Source organism: Oncorhynchus kisutch, unplaced genomic scaffold, assembly GCF_002021735.2.
Source record: "Oncorhynchus kisutch isolate 150728-3 unplaced genomic scaffold, Okis_V2 scaffold3923, whole genome shotgun sequence".
Taxonomy (NCBI): Eukaryota; Metazoa; Chordata; class Actinopteri; order Salmoniformes; family Salmonidae; genus Oncorhynchus; species Oncorhynchus kisutch.
In genome coordinates, this window is record NW_022265868.1 from 224,527 (window position 1) to 250,652 (window position 26,126).

Below are 26,126 nucleotides of genomic sequence, written 5' to 3' on the forward strand. Positions count from 1 at the left end.
TGGATCTCTAAATCTTAGTCGTGTTTTATAGCTTCCATCTCTAGAGAAGTAGATCTCTAAAACGTAGTCATGTGTTACAGCTTCCACGTGTTACACTAATCAATGACTGTTGTCTATAGACTCATCTGGTGTCTGTTGACTTATTGATTGATCTCTATCTGTCCAGGGTAAAGACCTGCTGACCCAGAAGATCCCAGTATGGCAGCAGGCTTGTTCAGACCCCAACAAGCTACCAGAGCGGGCCATGCTCCTAGCCCAGCAGATGGGCTCCGGGTCCAGCACGGGCACCGCTTCCCTGACCATGGGGGGCTCCAGCCCCCTGAACACCTCCAAGTCTAACCTGTCCAACCTGGTCATCTCTGACCCCATCCCCGGGGCTCAGCCACTCCCTGTCCCCCCAGAACTGGCCGTCTTCATGGGTGGTGGGCTGGGGCACCAGGCGGTGAGTGTTGGGCTGGGGCACCAGGCGGTGAGTGTTGGGCTGGGGCACCAGGCGGTGAGTGTTGGGCTGGGGCACCAGGCGGTGAGTGTTGGGCTGGGGCACCAGGCGGTGAGTGTTGGGCTGGGGCACCAGGCGGTGAGTGGTGGGCTGGGGCACCAGGCGGTGAGTGGTGGGCTGGGGCACCAGGCGGTGAGTGGTGGGCTGGGGCACCAGGCGGTGAGTGGTGGGCTGGGGCACTGAGTGTTGGGCTGGGGCACCGAGCGGTGAGTGGTGGGGCTGGGGAACCAGGCGGTGAGTGGTGGGCTGGGGCACCGAGCGGTGAGTGGTGGGGCTGGGGAACCAGGCGGTGAGTGGTGGGGCTGGGTGAGCGGGCTGGTAATGTTGATGTCTGGGGAAGGTTTCTCTCACTCTGTAGGTGTTGGGGATATTAATATTCAGCTGTGAATTGTATTGGTTTTTATTAGTTCCTACCAAAGCAGCAGCTACTCTTCCTGGGGTTTATTATGGATCCCCATTAGTTCCTGCCAAGACAGCAGCTACTCTTCCTGGGGTTTATTATGGATCCCCATTAGTTCCTGCCAAGACAGCAGCTACTCTTCCTGGGGTTTATTATGGATCCCCATTAGTTCCTGCCAAGACAGCAGCTACTCTTCCTGGGGTTTATTATGGATCCCCATTAGTTCCTGCCAAGACAGCAGCTACTCTTCCTGGGGTTTATTATGGATCCCCATTAGTTCCTGCCAAGACAGCAGCTACTCTTCCTGGGGTTTATTATGGATCCCCATTAGTTCCTGCCAAGACAGCAGCTACTCTTCCTGGGGTTTATTATGGATCCCCATTAGTTCCTGCCAAGACAGCAGCTACTCTTCCTGGGGTTTATTATGGATCCCCATTAGTTCCTGCCAAGACAGCAGCTACTCTTCCTGGGGTTTATTATGGATCCCCATTAGTTCCTGCCAGGCAGCAGCTACTCTTCCTGGGGTTTATTATGGATCCCCATTAGTTCCTGCCAAGACAACAGCTACTCTTCCTGGGGTTTATTATGGATCCCCATTAGTTCCTGCCAGGACAGCAGCTACTCTTCTTGGAGTTTTTATGGATCCCCATTATTTCCTACCAAAATAAGAGGTTTAATGCAATCAGATAGGTAAAGGTGTCAGAGCGGTAAAGGTGTCAGAGCGGTAAAGGTGTCAGAGCGGTAAAGGTGTCAGAGCGGTAAAGGTGTCAGAGCGGTAAAGGTGTCAGAGCGGTAAAGGAGTCAGAGCGGTAAAGGAGTCAGAGCAGTTAAAGGTGTCAGAGCGGTAAAGGAGTCAGAGCGGTAAGCGGTAAAGGAGTCAGAGCGGTAAAGGAGTCAGAGCGGTAAAGGAGTCAGAGCGGTAAGCAGTAAAGGAGTCAGAGCGGTAAAGGAGTCAGAGCGGTAAAGGAGTCAGAGCGGTAAAGGTGTCAGAGCGGTAAGCGGTAAAGGAGTCAGAGCAGTTAAAGGTGTCAAATATATGAAGCACAGGGAAGCATACAATATCTTTGAAGACGACAGAACAGCCTCTAACATAACTCTAGAAGTGCATATCCTGAAGAAAATGTGGTGTGCACGCTAGCTTGTGAAGGATCAATTGATTGATTGATAGCCTGTACCTGTGAAAGTTGGTTTGGTGCCTATAGCTTGAATGGTTCAAGACTTACTGTTGGTGGTTTATTTTGTGCACATTTATATAGTTAAAGTTGATACCGATCTTGAAGTTAGGACAGCCTGAATGTTTTAAAGTTGGTCTTGTATTACTGTGGTTCTCATTCAAACCCATGTAAATGTAGGCACATTTTAAATGCTTATATTTGAAAAAATATATAAACAGTATTAAATCTGAATGTGTGCATTCTAAGTTGGGTCAGTCTGAACATCTCTGAACAAACATTAGTTTGACATTGATATCTTAAACGGTTTAACATCAGAGTCGAATCCAAATACTTCCCATTCGAGCCTAGGGAGCTTTTATTGACATTTAAAAAATGGTTTCAGGAAGTATAAACGTTATCTGAATGCAATGAATCTAATTTGGGTCAGTTTGGAGTTGACAGTTTAAACGGGGAAAGAGGAGATGAATAGAAATGACATGTTTTACCATTCAAGTCTATGGCCTGTTTCCCCCCCATTTGAAATGCATTAGGAGCTCATTTAAATATTGTTATAGTTTAAAAAGTCTAAATGCTACCCAAAATATATTTTCAAGCATCCCGAGTTGGGGCAGTCTGGAAGTTGATTTTGTTTGAACAGTTTAAGTCATTTAAGGGCTAATAATAATATGAGTATATAAGAAATGTAGAGAATACACACCTAATTACAACAAATTAATTGATACTCTTAATTTAAGCTTGGATTTCAGGCGAGTGTGTGTCTGTGAATAAATTGTCTCTGCTTCCTGAGTAAACAGACTAAATCAGCCTGTAAGCCAGAGACTTCTGGCCCTCGGTGGGGAAACTAAACTACTCATTTACATATTACACTTTTAATGATGCAGCTTATTAATTAGGTATTACACTCGTTTTGTAAGATGAGAAGTGGAGGCTTTACATATGACCTATGAACAACACCTCTGTCTGAATATTAATTCTCTAACTGGGTCTTTGCCAAAAGCTTTTATCCATCATTTCACTTTTTGAATAAATCCCCAGGAAGTCAGTCAACAAACTGGTTAAATCGTCTCTATGCTCCATGGCAGAAGGTGAAGAATTGCAGGAAATGACCTCTAAAAGTTCTCTCTGCTGTCAAGAGGGGGGCCGCTAAAAGGTTTTGCTCACAAAGTTGCTGCGGGTGTGGGTGCGGGTGTGGATGCGGGTGTGGGTGTGGGTGCGGGTGTGGGTACCCCCATCATATTTGATTTGGCCCCACCCCCATCATATTTGATTTGGCCCCACCCCCATCATATTTGATTTGGCCCCACCCCCATCATATTTGATTTGGCCCCACCCCCATCAGATTTTATTGGGCCCCACCCCCATCAGATTTGATTGGGCCCCACCCCCATCAGATTTGATTGGGCCCCACCCCCATCAGATTAGATTGGGCCCCACCCCCATCAGATTAGATTGGGTCCCACCCCCATCAGATTTGATTGGGCCCCACCCCCATCAGATCTGATTTGGCCCCACCGCCATCAAAGTAGCCTGTCCCTGTTCTAGACAAAACATTGAACGCAATACTGTATATGGATATACTGTAGCTTCTCCTACACACACTATAGATACCAGACCGTATATGGATATACTGTAGCTTCTCCTACACAACCTACACACACTATAGATACCAGACCGTATATGGATATACTGTAGCTTCTCCTACACAACCTACACACACTATAGATACCAGACCGTATATGGATATACTGTAGCTTCTCCTACACAACCTACACACACTATAGATACCAGACCGTATATGGATATACTGTAGCTTCTCCCACACACACTATAGATACCAGACTGTATATGGATATACTGTAGCTTCTCCTACACAACCTACACACACTATAGATACCAGACCGTATATGGATATACTGTAGCTTCTCCTACACAACCTACACACACTATAGATACCAGACCGTATATGGATATACTGTAGCTTCTCCCACACAACCCACACACACTATAGATACCAGACTGTATATGGATATACTGTAGCTTCTCCCACACACACTATAGATACCAGACCGTATATGGATATACTGTAGCTTCTCCCACACACACTATAGATACCAGACCGTATATGGATATACTGTAGCTTCTCCCACACACACACACTATAGATACCAGCGCTCAATCATTTTGTTGTTGCCTGCAGCTAAATCTAGTTGATGATCCCTGCTGTAGTGCATGTTTCTGAATGTATATGTTCCGTGTTTCCAGAGGCTGATGGGTTCAGATGGGATGTCCATGGTGAACGGTACGACAGGACTCCACGGAGAGGAAGAGTACTGGACAGAGGGGGGGGTGTCAGTCTCCCAGCTCCAAGGAAGACCCTCCTCCCCCCAGGCCCCTTCCCTACCCCAGGGACAGGCCCCCACCCAGAGACAGGTCAGCACAGAACACAGAATTAAATAGATAGTATATATACTGGTAGTATATTGTACAATTGATATCCTCCAGGGATCCATCTTAGTGTCTGCTAATGCTAAAATGTTTTGTAAATGTGTGTCTGTTAATATTCAAGTGGATGCAGATGATTCTGTAACTGTTGTTTCTACACTGGGTCAAAACAAGCAATGTGATTGGTTGAGAAGCGTTCTATGTGATCGGTGATCGCTTAGGTCATTTTGTTTTTGCCCATTCTAATGTTCAATTGAACAGTAACTGAATGCCTCGATGCCTGCCTGCCTGCTTTATAAAGCAAGCCACAGCTACGTGACTCACTGTCTGTAGGAGTGATCTATTTTCATGAACGGGGTAGTGTACCTAATAAACTGTCTACTGAGCATATATATATAATCTCACTCACACACACACACACACACACACACACACACACACACACACACACACACACACACACACACTGTATGTAGATAATATACAGGTCATGTAGATAATATACGGGTAATGCATGTATCTCTATGCAGGTCAGTGAGCACTACTCCAATACCCTGCCCGTCCGCAGGCCCCAGCCTGCCAAGAACAAGACCTCTGTTGGTAAGAGAACTTAAGATAACTCTGCTAGTCTCTGGTAGATAACTGTATACTGTTATTGTCTTGTAAGAGAACTTAAGCTAACTCTGCTCGTCTCTGGTAGATAACTGTATACTGTTATTGTCTTGTAAGAGAACTTAAGATAACTCTGCTAGTCTCTGGTAGGTAACTGTATACTGTTATTGTCTTGTAAGAGAACTTAAGCTAACTCTGCTCGTCTCTGGTAGATAACTGTTACGTTACTGTCTGGTAAGAGAACTTAAGCTAACTCTGCTCATCTCTGGTAGATAACTGTATACTGTTACGTTACTGTCTGGTAAGAGAACCGTATACTGCCAGCGTCACGTAAACGGGTTAATCTCCTCAAAGCAGATGGGAATAACAATGACGTTGTGAATCAGCTAGTCTTAGTAACTAAATTAGCAACTAACATAGCATCTTCCTTAGTAAAAACTCTTCCAGGAGCCACATAGTGCTGTGTAGCGTGACACTGATGTCCCCCTTCTACATCCCGGCCCCAGGTGAGACCCGTACCCTGCCCAGGTCTAGCTCCATGGCAGCGGGGCTGGAGAAGAACGGTCGTGCCCGTGTCCAGGCCATCTTCTCCCACGCGGCCGGAGACAACAGCACCCTGCTCAGCTTCTCTGAGGGAGACATCATCACCCTGCTGGTCCCAGAGGCCCGTGATGGATGGCACTATGGGGAGAACGAGAAGAACAAGATGTAAGTGTCTGTCTGTCACAGAGACATGGAATGAAAGCTTGTGTGTTCAGTACTACATATCAATGGGGGCTGCTGAGGGGAGGACGGCTCATAATAATGTCTGGAACGGAGTCAATGGAATGGCATCAAACACCTGGAAACCATGGAAACAATGTGTTTGATGCATTTGATACCATTCCACTTACTCCGCTCCAGCCATTACCATGAGCCCATCCTCCCCAATGAAGATGTCACCAACCTCCTGTGCTGCATATGAACCTGCAGACTGACATTCAGAACTGAGGATTTTGCGCAAGTCTTTGGTTAAACATCAATGCGTGATTTCCACAGAAGTCAGAGTTAACCGCAGATCTCAAGAGGATTCAGATCTAATGTAGTTTCCAGCATGTGTCTTCATCTTAACTCATCTTACCTGTTTCCCCCCTCAGGCGTGGCTGGTTCCCCTTCTCTTACACACGTGTGCTGCCAGAGAGTGAGAAGGAGAAGCTCCAGGTGAAGTAAGTAGATAATATCCTAGCCAGTACTGTACCGTTCAGGTGAAGTAAGTAGATAATATCCTAGCCAGTACTATACTGTTCAGGTGAAGTAAGTAGATAATATCCTAGCCAGTACTATACCGTTCAGGTGAAGTAAGTAGATAATATCCTAACCAGTACTATACTGTTCAGGTGAAGTAAGTAGATAATATCCTAGCCAGTACTATACCATTCAGGTGAAGTAAGTAGATAATATCCTAGCCAGTACTATACTGTTCAGGTGAAGTAAGTAGATAATATCCTAGCCAGTACTATACTGTTCAGGTGAAGTAAGTAGATAATATCCTAGCCAGTACTACACCATTCAGGTGAAGTAAGTAGATAATATCCTAGCCAGTACTATACCGTTCAGGTGAAGTAAGTAGATAATATCCTAGCCAGTACTATACTGTTCAGGTGAAGTAAGTAGATAATATCCTAGCCAGTACTATACCGTTCAGGTGAAGTAAGTAGATAATATCCTAGCCAGTACTGTACTGTTCAGGTGAAGTAAGTAGATAATATCCTAGCCAGTACTATACCATTCAGGTGAAGTAAGTAGATAATATCCTAGCCAGTACTGTACCATTCAGGTGAAGTAAGTAGATAATATCCTAGCCAGTACTATACTGTTCAGGTGAAGTAAGTAGATAATATCCTAGCCAGTACTATACCATTCAGGTGAAGTAAGTAGATAATATCCTAGCCAGTACTATACCGTTCAGGTGAAGTAAGTAGATCATATCCTAGCCAGTACTATACTGTTCAGGTGAAGTAAGTAGATAATATCCTAGCCAGTACTATACCGTTCAGGTGAAGTAAGTAGATCATATCCTAGCCAGTACTATACCGTTCAGGTGAAGTAAGTAGATAATATCCTAGCCAGTACTATACCGTTCAGGTGAAGTAAGTAGATAATATCCTAGCCAGTACTATACCGTTCAGGTGAAGTAAGTAGATAATATCCTAGCCAGTACTATACCGTTCAGGTGAAGTAAGTAGATAATATCCTAGCCAGTACTATACCGTTCAGGTGAAGTAAGTAGATAATATCCTAGCCAGTACTATACCGTTCAGGTGAAGTAAGTAGATAATATCCTAGCCAGTACTATACCATTCAGGTGAAGTAAGTAGATAATATCCTAGCCAGTACTATACCGTTCAGGCTGGAACAATAATATGATAATGTCCATTTAAAAAAATATATATATATTTCACCTTTATTTAACCAGGTAGGCAAGTTGAGAACAAGTTCTCATTTACAATTGCGACCTGGCCAAGATAAAGCAGTTTGACACATACAACAACACAGAGTTACACATGGAGTAAAACAAACATACAGTCAATAATACAGTAGAAAAATAAGTCTATATACAATGTGAGCAAATGAGGTGAGATAAGGGAGGTAAAGGCAAAAAAAAGGCCATGATGGCAAAGTAAGTACAATATAGCAAGTAAAACACTGGAATGGTAGATTTGCAGTGGAAGAAGGTGCAAAGTAGAGATAGAAATAATGGGGTGCAAAGGAGCTAAATAAATCAATACTATCTCATCTCTTCACGTTCAGTAAAGATTGATTTGATTGACTGAATGATTGCTGTCCCCTCCAGTCTGCACCATGGGAAGAGCAGCAGCACTGGGAACCTGCTGGAGAGCGACATGTCTCTGCCCATGCCCGACTACGGCCTGACTGCCCGCCTGCTGGCACAGAGCCTGGCACAGAGCAGACCCAGGCCCTACAGCATGGCAGGCTTTACCACACAGGTCAGTGTTTGTGAGCGAACACGCAGTCGGACAGATGCTGACACACAGATGGATGGACGCTGACACACACCAGGCCACGGCCCTACACCATTTTCTCTACACAACTGAAACAGACAGCCATATACTTCTAAAGACAAACACAATCTCCCACTCAGAACACGCCCTCTTCCCAATAATCCACTGAGGTTGATTCAGTCTGGAGAGTAGAGGTGTCTGGTCTGATTGGCTATCTGGAGGACTCCAGACAGAATCTCCCACTCAGAACACACCATCTTCCCAGTAATCCACTGTGGTTGATTCAGTCTGGAGAGTAGAGGTGTCTGGTCTGATTGGCTATCTGGAGGACTCCAGTCAGTTTTCTGTATTGTTCTGTTAACACTATGTACTGTAAGGAGTAATACTGCAGGAGAACACAGGGATATAGAGTAGGAACGTGGCTCTGGCGCCATCTGCTGGAGGTTCTCTATCAATAACTGCTTTTATACATGAGACTTTCTGAAAGTGTTTTCTATCCAAATCCACTAATAATATGCATATAGTAGCAACTGGGCCTGAGTAGCAGACAGTTTACTCTGGGAACCTTATTCATCCAAGCTACTCAATATTTCCCCCAGCCATAAGAAGTTTTAAGGAGTGTTCTAATGTAGGAATGAACTGTGTGTTAAGGAGTGTTCTAATGTAGGAATGAACTGTGTGTTAAGGAGTGTTCTAATGTAGGAATGCATTGTGTGTTAAGGAGTGTTCTAATGTAGGAATGAACTGTGTGTTAAGGAGTGTTCTAATGTAGGAATGAACTGTGTGTTAAGGAGTGTTCTAATGTAGGAATGCATTGTGTGTTAAGGAGTGTTCTAATGTAGGAATGAACTGTGTGTTAAGGAGTGTTCTAATGTAGGAATGAACTGTGTGTTAAGGAGTGTTCTAATGTAGGAATGAACTGTGTGTTAAGGAGTGTTCTAATGTAGGAATGAACTGTGTGTTAAGGAGTGTTCTAATGTAGGAATGAACTGTGTGTTAAGGGGTGTTCTAATGTAGGAATGAACTGTGTGTTAAGGAGTGTTCTAATGTAGGAATGAACTGTGTGTTAAGGAGTGTTCTAATGTAGGAATGAACTGTGTGTTAAGGAGTGTTCTAATGTAGGAATGAACTGTGTGTTAAGGAGTGTTCTAATGTAGGAATGAACTGTGTGTTAAGGGGTGTTCTAATGTAGGAATGAACTGTGTGTTAAGGAGTGTTCTAATGTAGGAATGAACTGTGTGTTAAGGAGTGTTCTAATGTAGGAATGAACTGTGTGTTAAGGAGTGTTCTAATGTAGGAATGAACTGTGTCATGATAATGCTCATTTCTGTTTCAGCCTGCCCTTGAGGACTATGACAGTCGCTTTGCTGCTGCAAGGTAAGAACCTTATTATCAACCTCCCTGAACTACTGACCTGGTAGTTACACTGAGTGGTATGAATGACTGATCACCATGTAGTATGAATGTGAGCTACTGTACTGACCTGGTAGTTACACTGAGTGGTATGAATGACTGATCACCATGTAGTATGAATGTGAGCTACTGCACTGACCTGGTAGTTACACTGAGTGGTATGAATGACTGATCACCATGTAGTATGAATGTGAGCTACTGCACTGACCTGGTAGTTACACTGAGTGGTATGAATGACTGATCACCATGTTGTATGAATGTGAACTACTGTGGCGGACTGGGCGCAGTGCGCGCTAACCAAAGTTGCCAGGTGCACGGTGTTTCCTCTGACACATTGGTGCGGCTGGCTTCCGGGTTGGATGCGCGCTGTGTTAAGAAGCAGTGCGGCTTGGTTGGGTTGAATATCGGAGAACGCATGACTTTCGACCTTCGTCTCTCCCGAGCCCGTACGGAGTTGTAGTGATGAGACAAGATAGTAGCTACTAACAGTTGGATACCACGAAATTGGGGAGAAAAAAGGGGGTAAAAATTCAAATGTAAAAAAAGAAATACACAGCACTGACTAGACTGGGATATGAGAGGAAAAGTACAACTACAATGGACAAAAATATAAGCCAACATGAGTTACAATTCATAAGGAAAACTGTCAATTGGAATAAGTTCATTAGGCCCTAATCTATGGATTTCACATGACTGGGAATACAGATATGCATCTGTTGGTCACAGATACCTTAAACAAAACAGTAGGGGAGTAGATGAGAAAACCAGTCAGTATCTGGTGTGAACATCATTTACCCCATGCAGCACGACATCACCTTCCCATAGAGTTGATCAGGCTGTTGATTGAGGCCTGTGGAATAGCTGTGCAAAGTTGCTGGATATTGGCGGGATCTGGAACACGCTGTCGTACATATTGATCCAGAGCATCCCAAACATGCTCAATGGATGACATGTTTGGTGAGTATGCAGGCCATGAAAGAACTGGCACATTTCCAGCTTCCAGGAATTGTGTACAGATCCTTGCGACATGGGGCCGTACATTATCTTGCTGAAACATGAGGTGATGGCAGTGGATGAATGGAACAACAATCGGCCTCAGGATCTCGACATGGTATCTCTATGCATTCAATTTGCCATCGATTCAAATGCAATTTTGTTCGTTGTCCTTAGCTTTTGCCTGCCCATACCATAACCCCTCCGCCACCATGGGGGCACTCTGTTCACAACGTTGACATCAGCAAACCGCTCGCCCACATGACACCACGTCTGCCATCTGCCAGGTACAGTTGAAACCAGGACTCATCTGTGAAGAGCACACTTCTCCAGCGTGCCATTGGCCAGCGAAGTCTGTTACGATGCCTGTCAGGTCAAGACCCTAATTAGGACTACAAGTATGCATATCCCTGTGACTGTTTCTGACAGTTTTTGCAGAAGTTCTTCAGTTGTGCAAAGCCTCGGTTTCATCAGCTGTCTGGGTGGCTGGTCTCAGACGATCCCGCAGGTGAAGAAGCTGGATGTGGAGGTCCTGGGCTGGCGTGGTTACACGTGGTCTGTGGTTACACGTGGTCTGTGGTTGAGGCCGGTTGGACGTACTGCCAAATACTCCAAAATGACATTGGACGCGGCTTATGGTAGAGAAATTAACATTAAATTCTCTGGCAACAGCTCTTGTGGACATTCCTGCAGTCAGCATGTCAATTTCACACTCCCTCAAAACATTTGGGACATCTGTAGCATTGTGTTGTGTGACTGCACATTTTAGAGTGGCCTTTTATTGTCAACAGCACAAGATGCACCTGTGTAATAATCATGCTGTTTAATCAGCTTCTTCATATGCCACACCTGTCAGGTGGATGGATTATCCTGGCAAAAAAAGAAATGGAGGGAGGTAAACAAATTTGTGCACAGAATTTGAGAGAAATAAGCTGTTTTGTACGTATGGGGGATCTTCTATTTCAGCTCATGAAACATGGGACCAACACTTTACATGTTGTGTTTATATTTTTGTTCAGTGTAGATCATTAAAGACCAATATTGCTTTGATGTGGAAGTTTAGCTGTTTAGTTTGAGTTCAAACTTGGAGACACTGCAGCTCTTCAGGCTTTGGATAAAAGTGTCTGCTAAATGGCATATATTATATAAGACCAGTCTTGGATGTCCAGTTCTGAGGAAGCTTTCATTTCTCCTCTTTTGGGGTCTTGCTTTTTCCTCAGACTCCATAGCTGCTATATTGGCTTGTCATTTAATGACAACAGCATTTCATATAACTAGTGTCTAGAAGGTTTATTCTCCAACTGTTTCTGAGTCAATGTTTGTCTCTCAAACTGACTCTATCCCAAGTGGCACCCTATTCCCTACATAGTGCACTACTTTTAACCCCAGCCCAATGGCACCCTATTCCCTATAGTGCACTACTTTTAACCCCAGCCCAATGGCACCCTATTCCCTATAGTGCACTACTTTTAACCCCAGCCCAATGGCACCCTATTCCCTATAGTGCACTACTTTTAACCCCAGCCCAATGGCACCCTATTCCCTATAGTGCACTACTTTTAACCCCAGCCCAATGAAACCCTATTCCCTATAGTGCACTACTTTTGACCAGAGCCCTATGGGCCCTTTTCAGAAGCAGTGCAGATAATTAGGAATAGGGTTTAATTTGGGACAGAGTTAGTTTCTGTAATCCAATCAGAAGTCAGATCCACTGCTCTGGGAGGAGGGGTTAACCTAGGTTCATCCGAAGAGATTGATTTATTTCTGTCTGTCTGACAATGGGGAAGATGTGTGTGTGTGTGTGTGTTTACTTGTATGTATGTGTCTTGTGACATATCGAATGACATCATTCTGACCTCATGTTGACATCACTGCTTGGTGAGGCTGGAGCTCTGATGAGCTCTGGTCTGGCGCTACAAGTGCTTCTACATAGAGTTTGATAGCGAGCTCTTTTTTGCATCTTTACCATAATGGCTTCTGTGACAGCATTGGTAGCACCATTGAGGGATTTCTCCATTTTAAAGGAAAACTCCACCCAAAAGCGATCTTTTGGTATTTGTTTCATTAGTACATTGTTGACGTAGTACCAAAAATGTTTTACTTGTCAGCAATCAAGTTTCCAACATATGTAACGTAAAAAATAAATAAAAAATCCCATCAATATGATGCTGTATTTTATGGGGATGATTTCAGTTTTTTTTTAAAGTTGCATATCTTGCTGACATGAAAAACTTCTTGGGGACTATGTCAACAATGGACCAATGAAACAAATACCAAAAGATCGCTTTTGGGTGGAGTTTTCCTTTAAAAGAAAGAAGGCAATTTCTTCTTCTTCTATTGACAGTCTGTTAACAAACTGAAATGATCCACACTGCCACCTGTAGTCTGTTGTCTGAACAGGTATAAATCCAAGGTTGGCTATATACAACCACCTCCATTTATATAATGTTTGTTCCGTAGTATCATTCATTGGCTGATCCCTCCTGATGACCTGGATAGAATTATGTGATCCTTCCATAATCAACAGGAAGTCCCACCCAGTTGACTACTTCAAAATGGTGTCCTCAATGGAGCTGTCCATGCTAAAACAGGCTTCGTTGCACTTGAGCTGTCTATCCAAGTCTATGGTCGTTTCACATACTCCTTTTGTTCCTGAATATCTGATTCTGGGTCAGATCTTGTATTTATAGACCTAACAGGCCCAGGGTGTCTCCACCCTAGAGGCACTGAACTCATCTTACACCAGACCCCCACTGCCAACCAGATGACTTGGATTACCTCATCACAAATGGCCTCTAGGTTACTTGGGTTGAATTTGCATATTGTTCAAGAAGACAAGTGATTCTGTGAAACATTCAAATATCAATACATTCCATTTCTTTACCCTTCAGAAGTTAGTTTTGTGCTATCATCATTAATACTCAGATAGATATAGAGGCCTGGGTTGTGTTCATTAGGTTACCAAACGGAGGAAAACTGACAAACAAGTGGTACTAACCTGGACTTGTACAATAAGAAATGCAAATGTCTGTTGCAAAGCGTTTTGTGTGTCCTAATGAACATGACCCTGATGAAGGGAGTCCCATCTCGGTAACTATGGCAGCCAGGTGTGTTTTGGTGTGGGAGGTTTAGGTGGGAGGGAAGTACTTGCTACTCGTGTGTGTGTGTTTGAGATGGACGACACTGCAGTCTGACTGTGCAGAATCACTGATCTTCAACTAACTACTGATCACTACTCATTGTGTGATCAAGATGAGTGATTCTGTGCCTTGCCTTGTTCAAACTGATCCACTCAAAACACGCTGATGGTACAGCACCCCTCTCCTCCCAAATCCACCCCTGCCTGCCTGCCCTCCTTGCCTTGTGGCTGTCTTGTCCCTCCATCTTCTCTCGGAGTGTCTCTTCTCTTCCCACCTGGCAAGCTTCCTTTCTCTTTGTTCCTTGTTCCACAGTTCTGATCCCGATGGCAAATTGATTTCGACAGTGTGAGAACAGACAGACAGAGACAGCTCCCTACCGGATAGCACAGGGGCCGCCCCCTCTCTTCCCAGCCCCCCCCCCCCTTTCAGTCTCTTCCCAACAATCTCACCACTTAGTCTCTCCATCTCAATCTCACCCCTTAGTCTCCTCCCTGTCTCTCCCCCTTAGTCTCCTCCCTGTCTCTCCCCCTCAGTCTCCTCCCTGTCTCTCCCCCTCAGTCTCCTCCCTGTCTCTCCCCCCTAGTCTCCTCTCTGTCTCTCCCCCTTAGTCTCCTCCCTGTCTCTCCCCCTTAGTCTCCTCCCTGTCTCTCCTCCCTGTCTCTCCTCCCTGTCTCTCCCCCTTAGTCTCCTCCCTGTCTCTCCCCCTCAGTCTCCTCCCTGTCTCTCCCCCTCAGTCTCCTCCCTGTCTCTCCCCCTCAGTCTCCTCCCTGTCTCTCCCCTCAGTCTCCTCCCTGTCTCTCCCCCTCAGTCTCCTCCCTGTCTCTCCCCCTCAGTCTCCTCCCTGTCTCTCCCCCTCAGTCTCCTCCCTGTCTCTCCCCCTCAGTCTCCTCCCTGTCTCTCCCCCTCAGTCTCCCTGTATCCCCCCTCCTCCCCCCTGCTTCCACGCACTCCTTCTCCAAGTGGAAGAGCTCCAAGTCTCATCCCTCCTTTCTGTCCTTTCTTCCTCTCCTTGATCCCTCCTTCACTCCTTCCTTCCTCGGGTCGGTGGCGGTGACAGTGGCGGTTGGTGGGTAGAGGATGAGGAGGGCGCTGAGAGGGAGAGCCAGGGAGAAGCCCATCCACCAATCGGCTTGCAGCGTTTCCCACTCTGAACTCGTAACTTTGAACTTCTCTTATCTAATCAATGTCTGTGCGAGAGACAAAATGGACACTACTAACTCTCAATCTCAAACAAGAGACTGCATTTGCCACTGCTTGTCTTTGACTTTCATGCATGTACATGGTTGTGTCATTTTGTTCAATCTGAAAAGACATGTTCGTGTACGGTACAAGTGCCAAAAAGATCAACATTGTATACAGTCATTGTACTTCACTCAGCCACTGAACTGGACTAAACTGCTTTTCTAAAGCACGTGGAATGACTCAACATGATAATGGAGACTTCGGATGTGTCAAATGGAACCCTATTCCCTATGTACATTTGCCCAGGGCCCATTCTATGGGGAATAGGTGCTGTTTGGGACGTAGCCTTTGTTTGCATTGAGGCTGTGCAGATATTCTGTCTGTTGTTCCTTTGATATACACTATGTGGCGTTGCACTCATTGCCTGGTGTGACCTGTCAATGCTGAAGTGGATTTGAGGGGGTTTTCGACGGTGTCATTATGCCTTACTTCTGAAATGTTCCTGTTTTTCTGTGGTAGTTTAAATGTGCAACTTAGGTTGTGGAATATAAATATCTTGATTTGATTTGATTTCTTAGTTTAACCTCTTTCAAATTTGACGCAAGAATCAACTTTTGTTTTATCAACTTTAGTCTGGGTGATCATTACCATCCAGGACGAATTTCGTCTTTTTCCTCTTTTTATGATTCTTAAAATCAAGATGATTATTTTGTTGAAAATACAAATAAATGTTTCACAGTGCAAAATAGATCTGGTTTCAAATGCAGATCACACTATATACATCCAGTCCTTTCTAGGACCTCCTCCAAGCCATCCCATGAGTGGTCAGTCTGAAATATTCATTTTCCTTCAAATACTCCTTGATGGAGCTCAGTTTGGACCTTTTCTGACCCCTGAATATGCTCTTTCAGCAGTTGGGGCAGTCATCATTGACCCCTCTACAACCATTTGAACCTTCCATGACCTTTGTCTAATTTTCTCCATAACTGCTGTGATCTAGTTGAAAGAAAGTACAAACAATATGTTTAATAATATAATTATCATCGTATGTCCTGAGTGATTATGTCCTTTTTGGTCTTCATTTCTTTGAAAAATGCGTTAAGTGTTGTTGTAAAAAGATTTCCAGAAAAATATAAAATATTGATTTGAATAATATAAAACATCATTATCTTTGAGCATTGAGCTACGGCGCAATGATCAGAAATGTGATACTATTGAACTTTGACATTGAATGTATGGTGACTTTTTACAAAAAGTATTCTAAATAAAAAATATATCTATATATTAATAAACAGTTTGTTCAGAGGAGAGATCTGTTCTGTCAAATTAATGGCTTTAAAAAAATATATATATATATATTAATAAACAGTTTGTTCAGAGGAGAGATCTGTTCTGTCAAATTTAATGGCTTTAAAAAAATATATATATATATATTAATAAACAGTTTGTTCAGAGGAGAGATCTGTTCTGTCAAATTAATGACTTTAAAAAAATATATATATATATATTAATAAACAGTTTGTTCAGAGGAGAGATCTGTTCTGTCAAATTAATGACTTTAAAAAATATATATATATTAATAAACAGTTTGTTCAGAGGAGAGATCTGTTCTGTCAAATTAATGACTTTAAAAAATATATATATATTAATAAACAGTTTGTTCAGAGGAGAGATCTGTTCTGTCAAATTAATGGCTTTAAAAAAATATATCTATATATTAATAAACAGTTTGTTCAGAGGAGAGATCTGTTCTGTCAAATTAATGACTTTAAAAAAATATATATATATATTTGAAATGATTTAATTTAATATTTGTTCTATTTTGATTGACATCAGTATGTTTTGGACCAGTACTGGCCAAACATATGAAGTATTGTCTGTTGTCATGGCGTCTGCATCGTCCACACCTCATCCCTACCTCTCCCTGTCCACCTCATCCTCTATGCACTACCTCTGGCGTCCCATAGCAACCAAGCTCTGATCGCCACGTCATCATGATGTGATTTGAACCATTTGAGTATCAGTGTGTGTGGTGAATGTGTGTGTTTGTGAATGGCACTATAGATGTGTTCCTCTCCTTTCCTTCCTACCTCCTTTCCCTTCCTGCCTCCTCTCCTCTCCTTCCTGCCTCCTCTCCTTTCCTTCCTGCCTCCTCTCCTTCTTCAGACAGTATTTCTCTAGTTTTGCTGCCATGTGAATATAATCCTGGTTTGTTTGAACTTCCAGTTGTATTAGGGTTATAGCCTGAAGCCATAGGACACATCCTAGTACCCCCTGTGTATAGTCCTAGTACCCCCTGTGTATAGTCCTAGTACCCCCTGTGTATAGTCCTAGTACCCCCTGTGTATAGTCCTAGTACCCTGGTTGTGGAGACCTGTAGTAGAGAAGGTGCTGTGCTATAGCAGCCACACAAGTCCCATTGACAGCTCTGTGGTTAGGCTTTTTCCACATCATCTCTGCAGGCAAACATCAGGCTGTGACTTGGCTAAGTTGAGGGCATGAAAATGTGTATTGTCAGTCTTCCATCGTTCTTCACAAATCCAGTCCAAAGAGCTGGTTTCCCAGACACAGATGAATCCTGTAGTCTTGGAACAAAAAAATAATCATTTCTCAAGCAACCATGATTTTTAAACCAGGAATAGTTTGCCTCCCAAATGGAACCCTAAACCCTTTATAGTGCGCTACTTTTGATCAGGACTCTGGTCTAAAGTAGTGCACTATATAGAGAATAGGGCTCTGGTCTAAAGTAGTGCACTACTTTTGATCAGGACTCTGGTCTAAAGTAGTGCACTAAATAGAGAATAGGGTTCAGTTGTGGACATATACCAGGTTTAATTTGTGCCTGGGAAATGAACCGTATATCAGTTAACGTATGTTCATCTGACATCCGACTAACTAGCTGTGCCAATGCCTTTAAGAACTGTGACCTCACTATGCATGACTTCACTATGAGAGATGAGCTTTAAGCACCCTATTCCCTACATAGTACACTCAAACGTAGTGCACTGCATAGGGAATACGGTGCAGTTTGGGATGCACACTAAAGCAGTCAAACCCAAGGGTTTTCTTTACCTTCCAGTTTGGGTCCAGAAATGTCCCGGTTCTGAAAGAACAGGACGTCAGTAAGTCACCAGCCTCCATCGCCGCTCGCTCACTCACTCAGCCAACCAACTAATCACACTCTCTCTGGTTCTCTCGGCTGTCATTGGCTGTCTGGCTTCAGTAAGGTGCTGGACATCCCTGTTTTGTTTTTTCCTTTTCCAACCTTCGACCTCTCTGATTGGCTTTCCTTCCTGAGGCGGGGTTTCTTCCGGCCAATCCAGGAGGCCCTGGGTTGCAAAATAATGTTTTTCCATGGAGGTAAAAGTGTCAGAAGACTCTAAGTCCTTCTAACCCTGCCTGTCTGTTCTGTACTCTCAGAGTAAATGTTTAACACTTCACTCCAATAATAAGCACTACAGCATGGTTTGTTCTCGCCTGCATGCTGGCTCTAACATTCCCTTTATAAATAAGAACTACAGACACACATTGAGAAACAAAAGTATTTAGTCAGTGGAGAATGGCTACTGTTATTGTACTTTCTGGTTTCTATAGGGGTCACTATAATCTACCAAACAGAAGACTGAAGATAAATACCTTGGGGTGGGTGATGAGTTGGGATTAGGGGTTTGACCTAAGTGTCTTCCATGTGTGTTCTATCCAGACTAAACATCTCTCTTCCTTGCTCCCTCTCTCCACAGTGACCGAGCCCTGGAGATTTACTTCAGACAACCCATCAATGATGACAGATCAGCCCCTATATTCTACTAGCAGGGGCCTTCACAGCACCCCTGTAGGTCCCTGGCCTCTCACCCTCCCCTGACAGCACCCCTGTAGATCCCTGGCCTCTCACCCTCCCCTCACAGCACCCCTGTAGGTCCCTGGCCTCTCACCCTCCCCTCACAGCACCCCTGTAGGTCCCTGGCCTCTCACCCTCCCCTCACAGCACCCCTGTAGGTCCCTGGCCTCTCACCCTCCCCTGACAGCACCCCTGGCCTTTCACGCTCCCCTCACAGCACCCCTGTAGGTCTCTGGCCTCTCACCCTCCCCTCACAGCACCCCTGTAGGTCCCTGGGGCTCCCTGGCCTCTGATCCTCCTCTCACAACCCCCCTGTAGGCACCTGGGGGTCCTTGGCCCCACCACCTCCCCCTAACCAGCTTGTGTGTCCCTGGCCCCTCGCCCTCCTCTTAAGACCCCTGTAGGTCTCTGGCCTCTAGTCACAATACTGATAATAATGAACATATATGTGTCATTTCTATGTTCCTGTAACTGAAATAATGTACAGCAAACTGTCTTAAGAGGTTGAAGGTAAATATTGAGAGGGAGGACAACGTGTGGTATGTATATAGGTTATATTACAGTAAATTGATAGTTACACTGGATGTAGATGTACAGTATAACATAAGTACATTTGTAAATACTTTTTTCATTTAAAACTATTACTTGATATTTTAAAGCAAGTCTGCCCAACGCTCTTCCTGAAGATCTACCATCCGGTAGGTTTTCAATCCAACCGTAATCAAACATACCTGATTCCACTAGTTAAGGTCTGGGGGACCTGCTAATAATTAGAGTGAGTGAAAAAGTACAGGCCGGTAGGTCTTCAGGAAGAGGGTTGGGCAGCCCTGCAGCAGGCCTACATGCTAGCCTGGAACTGCTGTCAACTAGGATGGGCGTTAGGGAGGCTCCACCACTACACTTACACTGCCTTGTAAAAGTGTTCACACCCCTCGGATTTCCTCACATTTAGTTTGTACTAAGTGGGATTAATAATAAATAAAATATTTTTTTGTTGTCAACAATCTACACAAAATACTCAAGTCAAAGTGTTTTATTGATTTAATATGAATAGAGATTACATAACAAAAATATTGTTGTTGCATAAGTATTGAGCTCCCTAAGTCAATACATTTGACTTAGGGGGCGATTACATCTGTGTCTTCCTGGGTAAGTCTTTTAAAGCTTTACACACCTAGATTGTGCAATATTAGCCCATTTATTCTTTTTAAAGTTCTTCAAGCTCTGTCAAGATGTCTCGCTATTGATTTAAGCAGATTTATGTCAAACTTGGCCACTCAGGAACATTCACTGTCTTCTTGGTAAAATACTCCAGTGTAGATTTGGCCTTGTGTTGTAGGTTATTGTCCTGCTGAAAAGTGAATTCCCCTCCCAGTGACTGGTGTAAAGCAGACTGAAGCCTCAAGGATTTTGCATGTGCATAGCTTCATCCCGTTTCTTTTTATCCTGGAAAACTGCCCAGTATTTGCCGACATCAAGCATACCCATAACATGATGCAGCCACCACCATGCTTAAAAATAAGGAGGCAGTTAGTTACTCCGTGTTGTTGGATTTGCCCCAAATGTAAGGCTTTGCAGTGTTTTTTTAAAAGTATAACTTGTGTGCCTTGTTGCAAACAACATGCATGTTTTGGAATATTTTTATTCTGTATATTTGTATTGTTCTTTTCAATCTGCCATTGTAAGTCATTATTGTGGAGTCTCTACAATGTTGTTGGGCCAACCTCAGTTTTCTCCCATCACAGCTTTTTTTTAAATCACCATGGTGACATCCCTGAGCTGTTTCAATCCTGCTGCTCAGTTCAAAAGGAGGACTGCATCTTTTATGTCTCTGGGTGGTTTAATACACCATCCACATAATAATGATTAACTTCACCATGCTTAAATATATATTCAATGTCTGATTTGCTATTGTTACCCATCTACCAATCACTGCCCTTCTGAAAAAGGCTTTCGAAAAGGTCCCTGGTCTTTGTAATTTAATCTGTGCTTGAAATTCAAAAAATAACAATATATACAGGGGGGTGCCGGTACAGAGTCAATCTGCGGGGGCACCGGTTAGTTGAGGTAGTATGAACATGTAGGTAGAGTTAATTAAAGTGACTATGCATAGATGATAATAGAGTGGCAGTGATGTGGGGAGGGGGCAATGTGAATAGTCTGGGTAGCCATTTGACTAGATGTTCAGGAGTCTTATGGCTTGGGGGTAGAAGCTGTTTAGAAGCCCCTTGGATCTAGACTTGGCGCTCTGGTACCGCTTGCCGTGTGGTAGCAGAGAGAACAGTCTATGACTAGGGTGGCTGGAGCCTTTGACAATTTTCAGGGCCTTCCTCTGACACCGCCTGGTATAGAGGTCCTGGATAGCAGGAAGCTTGGCCACAGCGATGTACAGGGGCGTTCGCACTACGCTCTGTAGTGCCTTGTGGTCAGAAGCCGAGCAGTTGCCATACCAGGCAGTGAAGCAACCAGTCAGCAACCATGCTCTCAATGGTGCAGCTGTAGAACATTTTGAGGATCTGAGGACCCATGCCAAATATTTTCAGTCTCCTGAGGGGGAATAGGTTTTGTCATGCATGCTTCACGACTGTCATGGTATGCTTGGACCATGTTAGTTTGTTGGTGATGTGGACACCAAGGAACTTGAAGCTCTCAACCTGCTCCACTGCAGCCCCGTCGACGAGAATGGGGGCGTGCTCGGTCCTATTTTTCCTGTAGTCCACAATCATCTCCATTGTCTTGATCACGTTGAGGGAGAGGTTGTTGTCCTGGCACCACATGGCCAGGTCTCTGACCTCCTCCCTATAGGCTCGTCTCATTGTCGGTGATCAGGCCGAGCACTGTTGTGTCATCGTCAAAATTAATGATTGTGTTGGATTCGTGCCTGGCCGTGCAGTCATGAATGAACAGGGAGTACAGGAGAGGACTGAGCACGCACCCCTGAGTGGCCCCTGTGTTGTAATGTGGTCTGCAGCTTATCATGAGAAACTACCTCAGATGAGCAATGGCTCGAGACTTCCTTAGATATCGTCCACCAGCTGTTTACAAAAATACATAGACCGCCACACCTTGTCTTACCAGATGCTGCTGTTCTATCCTGCCGGTACATAGTATAACTAGCCAGCTGTATGTTGATATTGTTGTCATTCAGCCACGACTCCGTGAAGCTTATGATGCTACAGTTAATGTCCCGTTGGTAGTTTAATCTTCCCAATAACTCGTCCATTTTATTGTCCAAAGATTGCATGTTTGCGAGCAGAATTGCGGGGAGTTAGGGTTTATTCGATCGCCGCCTACTCCTCAGAAGGCAGCCCGCCCTCTGGCATCTATCTCCACCTCCTCTTCACGCAGATCACTGGGGCCTGTTCCTGAGGGAGCCGTATATCCTCCGCCTCGGGCTCATCAGAGTTGTGAAAGAAGAGAAAGGTTTCTGGTAGTCCGTGGTGAGTAATCTCAGTCCTGATGATGTCTAGAAGTCATTTTCGGTCATAAAAGACGGTAACGACAACATTATGTACAAAAATGAGTCAAACAACGCAGATAAAACAAAAAACACAATCGGTTGGGGGCACGTAAAACATCTGCCTTCTGCTCCGGTGCCAACTTGTGTTATTTGTTTAACCAAACTAATTTAGGCCTGAACAAAGGGGCTATATTTTAGTTATCTACTTTTATTCATCTTCAAAAAAACCTGCCACTTTGACATTGGTGTATTTTGAGTCAATTGTTGACCCCCAAAAAATACAATTTTATCAATTTTAATCGCACTTTGTAACACAAAATGTGAAGAAATCCAAGGGGTATGAATACTTTTGCAAGGCACTGTAGATAGTTAATGTCTTCTTGCAGATTAAAAGATGTCGGTTTGTTTGACCAATCCATTTGTTTTCATTTGTACAAATCATGTTTTTCCATAATAGACCTCAGTATTCTTTGATGAAAACACTGTACATTTGACATTGAACATCCTATAGATAGACTACTAACTTACAGTATGAGCATTGAATGAAGGCTTGCAGAAACCCGGTCAGATATGCATATCACAAACTCTTTCTTGTTCAGTCCATACAGATCTTCTTTGCAGTGAAATGAGGTACCTTACAGCAATGTGTCCTCCAGCTAAGGCAGGGGTCGTTTAGCAGCTCATGGAAATGCATAGTGATGTACAATGAATGTGATCAAACACAACTGCAAACATTAGCTAATGCTTCTGTACAGGCCATAGACCACCATAAATAACACCATATTGTCTAGGAGTCGTGAAACAGTATGGCCAGTAACATGGGGACTGTGCCTTCTGTCTGCCTGTCGTTTCCTATGCAGCTTCAGGTTAAACCATCATCCTAAAACACTGCTATAAGCAAAGGGAACATGTATCACTTTTATCTGGATATTGTTTGTTATATTGTTCTTCAGAATGTCACAAATGTTATTTTCTTTTGATTTAGACTTTTCGAAAATGTTTGATCAGTCTGCTAAGTAATTCTACTGTAAACAAAATGTTTGATCAGTCTGCTAAGTAATTCTACTGTAAACAAAATGTTTGATCAGTCTGCTAAGTAATTCTACTGTAAACAAAATGTTTTTTGTTGCCTGAATATGTTAGACTACTACTGTACTACTACATACTCTAATGGTAGAATACAAATAGAGAAATGCTATGAATTCCCTTCTACATGTTTTTTCTTTTTAAAGTGAGTATTATAACTTTATAATAAGATGTTAGCTAGCTACAGTAGAAATAATAGCTGATATGATTTGACGTTCAGATCTAGTTTCCCCACCTCCGAATAACAAATAGAATGTTATTGTCATAGTGTGATCATGCTGACTCAGTATTATACACTGTAGGCCTATCTGAAACCACACCCTGTTCCCTTTAGTGCACTACTATTGGTCAGAGCCAATCTGGGCACTACGTAGGTAATAGGCTGCCATTTTGGACACTTATTGATCGTCTTCAATAGGTGTCAGAGAATGGACAGTAGACACGCTGGTTAGTGTGGAGGTATGAGAGAGAGAAACTGATATGAGTGTAAGAATCGGAGTCTCAATAGATACCACTGGTTGGATTCAACTTTAGACGACTGTTTGCGAACAGGTAAACCACTGGCTAGGCACACCAGAAGGGTTTCAAATACATTTTATACGGTTTTATAATATTTTCTCACTCTGTTCCTGTATCTGTATATCTGTACAAAAATGACCTTTGTACACATTCATGACCTTGTATGAAATAAAACAATTGGACACAAGAAGTGTGTGCTAACTACTGCTATTCATGTCAGAAACAGGATGATGACCTGGGTTATGTTCAGTAGAGCATACCATGATGACCTGGGTTATGTTCAGTAGAGCATACCATGATGACCTGGGTTGTGTTCAGTAGAGCATACCATGATCACCTGGGTTGTGTTCAGTAGAGCACACCATGATGACCTGGGTTATGTTCAGTAGAGCATACCATGATGACCTGGGTTATGTTCAGTAGAGCATACCATGATGACCTGGGTTATGTTCAGTAGAGCATACCATGATGACCTGGGTTATGTTCAGTAGAGCATACCATGATGACCTGGGTTATGTTCAGTAGAGCATACCATGATGATCTGGGTTATGTTCAGTAGAGCACACCATGATGACCTGGGTTGTGTTCAGTAGAGCACACCGGTAAAGTAGAAAGAAAACAGCAATGAAATTGGGTGCTGCCTGACTTGTGAGCTGAAAGAGACCGTTGCATGGAGGCATTATACGTCCTCCCCCTTGAACATGTAACAGACAAAAAAGTTAAGTTGATAGAGCGAAGAGAAGTGGACTTATTTCAGATACCATATTGCTTAGCTTTCCTCAAAATGTACACACACACAGTTGAAGTCAGAAGTTTACATAAACCTTAAACACATTTCAACTCAGTTTTTCACAATTCCTGACATTTAATCCAGGTAAAAATTACCTGTCAGTTAGGATCACCACTTTACTTTAATGTGAAATGTCAATGATTTATTTCAGCTTTTATTTCTTTCATCACATTCCCAGTGGGTCAAAAGTTTACATACACTCAATTAGTATTTGGTAGCATTGCCTTTAATTTGTTTCACTTGGGTCAAATGGTTCGGGTAGCCTTCCACAAGCTTCCCACAATAAGTTGGGTGATTTTTGGCCCATTCCTCCTGACAGAGCTGGTGTAACTGAATCAGGTTTATAGGCCTCCTTGCACACACACGCTTTTTCAGTTCTGCCCACACATTTTCTGTAGGATTGAGGTCAGGGCTTTGTGATGGCCACTCCAATACCTTGATTGTGTTGTCCTTAAGCCATTGTGCCACAACTTTGGAAGTATGCTTGGGGTCACTGTCCATTTGGAAGACCCATTTGCAACCAAGCTTTAACTTCCTGACTGATGAGATGTTGCTTCAATATATCCACATAAATTTCCTTCCTCGTGATGCCATCTATTTTGTGAAGTGCACCAGTCCCTCCTGCAGCAAACCACCCACACAACATGATGCTGTCATCTCCGTGCTTCATGGTTGGGTTGGTGTTCTTTGGCTTGCAAGCCTCCCCCTTTTTCCTCCAAACATAACGATGGTCATTATGGCCAAACAGTTCTATTTTTCAGACCAGAGGATATTTCTCCAAAAAGTATGATCTTTGTCCCATGTGCAGTTGCAAACAGTATTCTAGTTTTATTTATAGCGGTATTGGAGCAGTGGCTTCTTACTTGCTGAGCGGCCTTTCAGGTTATGTCAATATAGGACTCATTTTACTGTGGATATAGATACTTTTGTACCTGTTTCCAACAGCATCTTCACAGGATCCTTTTGCTGTTGTTCTGGGATTGATTTGCACTTTTCTCACCAAAGTACGTTCATCTCTGAGACAGAACGGGTCTCCTTCCTGAGTGGTATGACGGCTGCGTGGTCCCATGGTGTTTATACTTGCGTAGTATTGTTTCTACAGATGAACGTGGTACCTTCAGGCGTATGGAAATTGCTCCACAAGTACACCTCCAATTGACTCAAATTATGTCAATTAGCCTATCAGAAGCTTCTAAAGCCATGATATCATTTTCTGGAATTCGCCAAGCTGTTTAAAGGCAGAGTCAACTTAGTGTATGTAAACTTCTGACCCACTGGAATTGTGATACAGTGAATTAAAAGTTAAACAATCTGCCCGTTAACAATTGTTGGAAAAATGACTTGTGTCATGCACAACGTAGATGTCCTAACCGGCTTACAAAAACTACAGTTTGTTAACAAGACATTTGTGGAGTGGTTGAAAAACGAGTTTTAATGACTCCAACCTAAGTGTATGTAAACTTCAACTGTATGTGTGTGTGTATGCACACACACACACACACACACACACACACACACTGGGGAGAACAAGTATTTGATACACTGCCGATTTTGCAAGTTTTCCTACTTACAAAG

The 26,126-nt window shown here is 43.5% G+C and overlaps 1 protein-coding gene across 9 annotated transcripts in view; it reads left to right on the forward strand.

Moving 5' to 3' along the window:
* LOC116372112 (brain-specific angiogenesis inhibitor 1-associated protein 2-like) overlaps positions 1–23,948 on the forward strand; it is a 141,484-nt gene extending 117,536 nt beyond the window's left edge. For 2 of the 9 annotated variants that reach the window (XM_031821205.1, XM_031821209.1), the window contains 9 exons: positions 167–442; positions 4,337–4,504; positions 5,047–5,116; positions 5,635–5,836; positions 6,265–6,333; positions 7,962–8,115; positions 9,467–9,507; positions 17,938–17,980; positions 18,599–23,948. In XM_031821205.1, the coding sequence (XP_031677065.1) occupies positions 167–442; positions 4,337–4,504; positions 5,047–5,116; positions 5,635–5,836; positions 6,265–6,333; positions 7,962–8,115; positions 9,467–9,507; positions 17,938–17,965 (1,008 nt within the window). In that variant the 3' untranslated portion in view covers positions 17,966–17,980; positions 18,599–23,948. Of the gene's footprint in view, positions 1–166; positions 443–4,336; positions 4,505–5,046; positions 5,117–5,634; positions 5,837–6,264; positions 6,334–7,961; positions 8,116–9,466; positions 9,508–13,988; positions 16,167–17,937; positions 17,981–18,598 lie in introns of those variants that run through there. The other 7 variants (XR_004209121.1, XM_031821208.1, XM_031821206.1 and 4 more) reach the window with 7 other exon arrangements.
* The last annotated feature ends 2,178 nt before the right edge of the window (positions 23,949–26,126 follow it).